This window comes from Montipora foliosa, chromosome 6, assembly GCF_036669935.1.
Source record: "Montipora foliosa isolate CH-2021 chromosome 6, ASM3666993v2, whole genome shotgun sequence".
In the NCBI taxonomy this organism is placed as follows: Eukaryota; Metazoa; Cnidaria; class Anthozoa; order Scleractinia; family Acroporidae; genus Montipora; species Montipora foliosa.
In genome coordinates, this window is record NC_090874.1 from 42,436,693 (window position 1) to 42,444,192 (window position 7,500).

The 7,500-nt window shown below is 38.1% G+C and overlaps 1 protein-coding gene across 1 annotated transcript in view; it reads left to right on the forward strand.

The window, feature by feature from the left end:
- Positions 1-7,500, forward strand: part of LOC138007411 (uncharacterized) — a 61,212-nt gene that overhangs the window by 11,704 nt on the left and 42,008 nt on the right. Inside the window, exons 5-10 of the mRNA XM_068854299.1 lie at positions 1-190; positions 1,523-1,855; positions 3,113-3,279; positions 3,393-3,542; positions 6,570-7,234; positions 7,423-7,500. The exon at positions 1-190 is cut by the window's left edge and continues 144 nt beyond it; the exon at positions 7,423-7,500 is cut by the window's right edge and continues 182 nt beyond it. Of these exons, the coding sequence (XP_068710400.1) occupies positions 1-190; positions 1,523-1,855; positions 3,113-3,279; positions 3,393-3,542; positions 6,570-7,234; positions 7,423-7,500 (1,583 nt within the window). The remainder of the gene's footprint in view (positions 191-1,522; positions 1,856-3,112; positions 3,280-3,392; positions 3,543-6,569; positions 7,235-7,422) is intronic.

The following is a 7,500-nucleotide window of genomic DNA, read 5'->3' on the forward strand; positions in this document are numbered from 1 at the left end:
ACTACATATGACTTTTTACCAGCTCATCTCTTTGTACCACCAAGCTCAAGTGAATACTGGACTGGCTTGGTTGTCTTTGTGATGCAAATGGATGCCTCGACAGTGCGGTCATGCCTTATGTCATCGGACGAGAACAGTCACAGGGAGTTCCTTAGCACAATTGTGTCAAATATGAGAGACCAAATGGAAGGTACAAGGATTATTTTTGTTGTCTTTTTGCAGTTAATCACTTGGCCCATTTCTAGATTTTCTGTTGTGTAAAGCACCTGGGAAGAATTTTGATGAAGGTGTTTTAACTGCATAAATTAAGGCTTGAAACTGGTAAAGATATCTCACAGTGAAAGTATCTTTTGAAAGTCTAAGATATTCGTTCTTTGAATACATTAATATTAGATTTACATGTAGCCAAGCTCCTTTTTCTAACCCCTGAAAGCAATATACACTGTAGTGTATTATGGAAAATAATAATTATTCTTCTGCATAATTTAGTACAAAATTAATCGCCATTAGTGTATACAGTTTAGAGTGATCAAACACATCTGAGCTTACAGCAGTAAACAAACAAGTGTTGCAAACAATAACCAACAATTTTAATCAACAACTAAAAGTGAAATTACATGCACCGTAGTCTCTTTCACAACATTTTCTGTCTGACTGATAATCGTTACACCCACTCTCTTTACTTTAGAACAACAGCAAAAATTACTAAAAAAAGTGAGGCGAAAGCGTAGTAATTCACTTACACAACTGCAATTTCACAGTCAATGTTATATTATGACTCAATCACTGTTGGAAATTGTGCCAAAAATGGCAGGTTCCACCTTATCAAACCACTTTTCTAAGTTTTATCTAAACTGTTCAAACATAAATTTACAGCAATCCAGTTCTTTTTACCATACATAACTATTAACATGAGAATTTTATGCCATTTCCCGAGGTAAACTGTCATGCAGCAAGTCAAGGTTACCTAGGTAAAAAGTCTACATTGTGACCAGGGCTAATGTAAATAAAATTAATTGAAAAGTTATCCCTTGATTTCATCTTGATAATCGAATTCCATTTAAGTTCTTCGAGATCTCTATCAACGCACCTACCATTTTCCTTTGCTCACATACATAAATATATACTTGTAATTGTGTTTTTGATCCTGGATTCATGAAGCATTGCCTCAGTAATTGACCTTAATTCTTTTGTGCAATTGCAAATTAGCCTACCAAGTCTCAATACCATACAGTGATTTGAAAACAATTGTTGCTCTTAAGGAAGGCTTGGTAGGCTAATTTGCACATTAGCAGAATAATAATGAACCAGGTGTCATTTATGAATAAGGTCTATAGTTAAAACACAACTGTTGGTTTGTGAATGGAGCATAGAACTGTAACAACTACCAATTTATTTGCGAGGTTAATTAAACTTTTACATGTACATTTACTTGACAGCTGGCTTTGCTCCTGTTGCAGCTGAGTCCACACACATTTCCTCCAATCAATTCCCATATAAGTAAAACTTTTTTTTTCTTCAGATGAGGGACATTTCTGGTCAGTCTTACAGTGTTTCACAATATTTCTTGAAAAACTTGGAGAGCGAATTTGGCAAATGCCAGGATTTCATTCTGTGCCTAGTGAGGTATTTGACATCATAACTTTAAACGTTGTCTACACTAATTACATTCAAAAACGGCAAGGTGAGAGTGAAGTAAAGAATGATATCCAAGCAGCTACAAATACAGTTTCCAAGAGACGATTGTACAAAACTGCGCTGGTGTGGTTTTGGCCCTTTGTGGAGTCTCTCCTTGTTTTTGATTCAGCCGTTGACTGCGTTTCCCAAGTTCTCACATATCTTCATGATGTTGCAGGTCAGTGCCAGTGATAACTTAAGGTATATATGTTGCATTTATGATTGTCTGACCTGAATCCCGTTGTAGGTAGCTGTAGAGGAAATCAAAGAAATAATGTTAAATTTTCAGCTCCGACTATTGCATTTCTAGCTTTTTGATTGGCTAAAAACCTCCGACTATGAGCCAATAGTCGAAGTTTTACGTCATATGGAAAATAGTGCGCCAAGATGCTCTTTCCGGACGCTTTGTAAAATTGTGGAATAAAAATCGGCGGGAAAACCCGGTTTGAGAATTTACTAAAACAATTATTCCATTCGCCCTAGTTGGATATGAAGTGATTATAACCAACGAGCGCTACGCGCTCGTTGGTTATTTTATCACTTCATATCCAACTCGGGCTCATGGAATAATTTTTATTTACCATGACTGACTCCACACTCCAAAACTATCGAAAAATTAGTTTCAGTCAGTTTGGATAATTATTTTCGCACCTTTATGGTGACTTTTTGTTCCTTTGGAGCCCTGCATACAAGCTGTAATGGAACCAAAACTTGTCGCTTCCTTGAATCATTCGCTTTTTAAGAGTATTTTGGAAATCTAAATAATATGGGGTAGGTAGATTAAGTCCTCCATATTTTGACCTGAATTCTTAAAATTAACTGTTTCTTGAGTGAGGACAATGCAAAATTCAACTGCCAGAAAGTGTCCTGGTACATGGCTTTGTCAATTGATACTACATGTATCAGAATAAGCACTGTATCTGCACAATTTCTTGCAATAGAACGTTTGGGTAAATGAAACGGAAAATGTTTTTATCAAGATTTCAGCATCTTTGTTTAGGAAATGGTAAATGTTAAAACTTGACCTCTAAAGGAAGAAGCCGTATTTAGAATCACACTTGCTAATCCCGATTTTTTCTACCTAAGAATTGAATATGAATCTGGATGAACTGGTGGAACTAGGACAGACAAAACTGAGGGAAAATTATATTTTGTTCATGCTTTGTGGGAACATAGTATATTACCTGTACATGTTGATGAATAATTTCTTAGAAATTGATTTTATGATAAAAACTAACGAGAAAGTTGAGAATGACCTCCGGAAGGTCGGAGGAATATGTACCCGACAAATTCCTCAACTTTTTTATTTTTAGGTAGTATTTTGTTTCTTTCTGTGCAGTTTCTTTTTATACAGTATGTCCCAATCTCCATGAAATTTGTATCTGTGACATCATTTTGAACTGAGTGTGACCTTGTTTCTCATGGCTCATTGCAGTTTGCTGTTCGCTCCAGAGTACGTTTAAAATTGAAGTCCAGTCGTCATTATTAACAATCATCCATAGCTTGGTGTGTAAACAGTTGTCTCCACTTCTTGGAAGGACAGTTCAACTTTGGGCTGGCGATATATTAGATGCAGCCATGTTTGGAGCGGCAGACAAGAAGGTATCACACAACTGTCTGTCTGCATGCTGTGAGGGATAGACTTTTTTTCATTTTCTAGTGAGGTGCATCTTGACATGAGTATCATTTCGTTTTCTTTTGTTCTGATAATACAGAGACAGTTTCTACATCTGCTAAAGATATGTCACCGTCATGGACAGAGAAATGCGTTGGAGTACTCGGATATGTTCAGTAGAGGATCACTGCGAACACTTTCTGATTATCAGAAGGAGGAAATCATCTCAATCCTGATTCAAAGATTTGAGGTTGTGTGCATATTTTTTGTCGTACTTATGATGACATGTGATTATAAATTGCTGCTTGCCGACAGTTTGCTGGTTTGAGTTACAATTGTTATGCGTGTAATGATAGTTCTACCTCGTAACTGTGATGAGAGATCACATGAAATAGCATCATGCCAGCGGGAACTCTTTTTTTTTTTGAAAAACAACAACACAACAGAAAAACTAGTTCAAGTACATTACAATACTAACGCTACTTAGGGGGTGTTTACATGATACCGGTACGAGTTTCATTCTGGTACGAGTTGTCAATTTCATACCACGTTTACATGGACGACTCATCCCAAGTCCATTGATTACCGGACGCCATCTTGACGAATATTTAGAAATACAACGCATGCGTCAATAGTCCCAGTCCACCACGAATTGACGACTCGTACCGGAATGGGAGTCAATGTAGCGTTTACATGATACCGGTATAACTTTTCATACCGTTATGAGATTTCGATCCGGTACAACTACCGGGATGAACTCATACCGGTATGAGTTGTACTGGTATGAGATTTTTCACCGGTATCATGTAAACAAATACAGAGCGATAAGTAAGAACCGGGATGAACTAGTACCAGAATGAAACTCGTACCGGTATCATGTAAACACCCCCTTAAATTGCCATTGGCCGTCGTTTAAAAGAGATACAAGTACAAATTTGGGTCGTGTAAGAATGACACAAAGGGAGAACAATACTACGCTACAAACAATTATTAAAAAAGCGTATTTACAATACATGTACAATGCTGATAGCAAAGATTGCCATTTATTATTATGAATGTCAACTGAAGAGAGTTATTGCTTTCTGCTATCAGTGACTCTAATTTGTATATATACTTCATTTTCTTGACCAACAACGTTAGTGAAGGCTTTAAAGCCAAGCTGCGACTCTGACAGATAATTTGTTTACCAAGGAGAATAATGTGATTGATCAGTTGAAGATCCTTTTCATAATTCCAAAAGTTATGTCAGTCTGCAGCACTCAAAACATTTGCATAAATACCATATCCTTTTAACCAATTCGTCACTGGTAGCCGGTGGGCAAAAAGGAGAAAATTCAGGAAACCCCAGTATGTAAGAAAAGGGGAAAGGTTGCAGATGATAAACGGGAAAAGCCTCCGATGAAGATCTCTAAACTGCTATACTCAACTGCATCAAAGCAGTAATTAAAGTTGGAGGTCTGATTAAAGGTATGGCCGATGACAAGCCAGCAAGCACCCACTAAAGGGAAAATAAATAAGGGACTTACACTGTATCTGGGAACAAATAAAATGTGAAAGTCTTAACTTCCTTGATCAAAGAAATCAGTTGGTGGCAAACAAGGTTCTGTCGTGCTTGATTTGATTCCAGAGGGAAGAGATATGATGATGACATTGCAAGGCTGGCAAATCCCAACGAAGAAAGAAAAAGGTCTCGCAAAGAATTGATCAAGCGATATAGCGATGATTTAGTATAAGTTTCTGTGCTCTTTCATTGCCGAGATTCTGGAGGTTGTGAAATACTCAGTCTTCAACATGCAATCACAGGGTGTAGGGTGGTGTGATATGACGGACAAGTCAAACCCCACTGATAGAATGACTAAGTCAAAGTTAATCACAGTTCAAAGAACTTATTTTCATTTAGTCACTGTACAGTGATGTCCTCTACCTAGTAGAAATTCAGGTAATGACGGTTGTGGTGTAGCAGTAGTAGTGGTGATAACAGTAGTAGCAGTAGGTTCGAACTGAAAACGATAACAACAAACTTGACAAATATGAAAAGGTAGAATGTCACGATTTACAATGTACTTCGTTCGACGTCTCACACCAAGATAAACTTAATAGAGACCTGCTAGCAGAAATAGTGGATATTTGGTAGTGAACCCTATGATCACTGAACAGTCAGTTACATGTACTACTGAACTCTTTAACTACTGCATACAACTTTTATAACAAGTAATATAGTTACGCGCTTAAAACTAGGGGCTACCTAAAACGTGTGTTATACAGTTTACTATCTTCCACACAGAACATGCAGTACATGTAGTATGAGATTGCAAATTCCCACGCCAATTGCAATTCTGAATGGCGAAGGTTCGATAGTAATATTGTCAATGATAGTTACTACTTAACAATTAGACCCGTAGCCCGCAATACGGGTCAATAGCCCATGAGGCGAAGCCAAATATATTGTGCGAGTACGCTTAATTAAGACCTAGTGGCATCCAAGAAGTTATGTGCAGAGGACGGTACAGAGCTACAAGCATATAATTATATAGTATAAGTCACCATAGCACTCAATTGAAGCCACTTAACAGTCATCTTACACTTGCAATCGTCCTGTGAAAAGTTGAACGCAAAGCGGGAGAGGGTTTCGATCGCAAGGGCTCTCGGAAAAGATGGGTCTACGGCAAATGTCAAGCGTTGTCCTTCGGGGCCGACTAATTACGAAGAGTGTCTACATCCTAGTGGACTAGTGATACATTTGCATATTGCAGTGCCCACAACAACTTGTTCCTACGGTTCCCGTATCCACGAGTTAAAAATGACAAAGAAAGAAAAAGATGTTGTTGCAAAGCTAACATGCTTGAGTTCGATCCCAACTATTTCTCTTCTCTTTGGAGAGAGCTTAGGAGTCTGTGCAGGCGCATTTTTATCTCATGTTATCCCTCATTGCTATGGTAAGGTAGAATCCAAATTAAACTTTAACTTCTAGGTAATTTTCGTGTAACTTTACGATTTTGTCCCGACTTTGAGCTTCATCAATTTGGAATTATCAATATCATTCCTTCTGTCATGTGCCTTGACCGCCTCTTCATTGTATGCAGTCTGTTACACATTCTGATGGATTTTAATTTTTGTCGTTATTGCTGCATAGTTACCTTTCTTTTAAATCCTCATCTTGCTTTAGTGCAAAATTTGCGGCCAATTTTTTGCTTGTTTCTGTTGTCATACTTTCCTCGAGTCTGGGCAAATAAACAATAATATGTAATTGATGGTAACGATGTTATTCTTGTTGCAGTCTGACAGCAAAAAACTTTTCATGCTGGGAGAAAATACCATTGCACAGTCTTCCTTACCTCTGAGGATAATGGAAATGGAAAAAGAAGATGACCAACAGTCACATACTTTTGGTAATGAAGGTGTTACATCATTGTTCCAAAGTAAAGGTACAGACAACTCGTGCGTGGTAGTCACAACACAAAACCATGAAAGAAAGGAAGAACATCTGGGTGTGTGCTCAGCCAACAGTGTGACCATTGATGAAAGTAGGTCAGTAGCTGGTGAGCCAAAGGGTGAGGTAAGGAAAAGAAAGATAGATCCGACCGTTCGATCTTGGGGGAAGGCTGGCCCCAGCACGCGTGTATCCAGTTCTGACGATGATGGTGATGAGCATGAGTACCCCAGCGTGGTAGTCAAAACACAAAATGATAAAAGAACTGACGAAACTGTGGAGATCTTCTCAGGCAACTGCGTGACCATCGATGAAAGGGCATCTTCAGTAACTTGCGAACAGAAAAGTGAGGCACTGAAAAGAAAGATAGATCCAAGTGAAACATACCTGAGGAAGGCTGGCCCCAGCAACTCTGTGTCAAGTTCTGAAGATGGTAATGATGAGCAGGAGGAGTACTGGACAAAAATGAAACGGCGAAAAAAATTAAAAAGCCATCATAGGAAGGTCAAAGAGTAAGTTATTTAAACTAAATACCAGTTAGAACCTTGAAAATGATTGACAGCATCCTGGAATAAATTTGTGCATGATTTGAAACGTAAATGCACTGTGTGTATTTTCCGCTGTTCCTTACTTAAATACTTTTCCTGAGTCTGTAAAACACCTGCGGTTGTTACTAACGGAACTATCTTGTTTTGTTTAGGCCTGAAAGGTTGTCAGCGACTAAAGTGAGCCCTTTAATAGTCAAAATGGTTGACTACAGACTACAAGGAAAAACAAA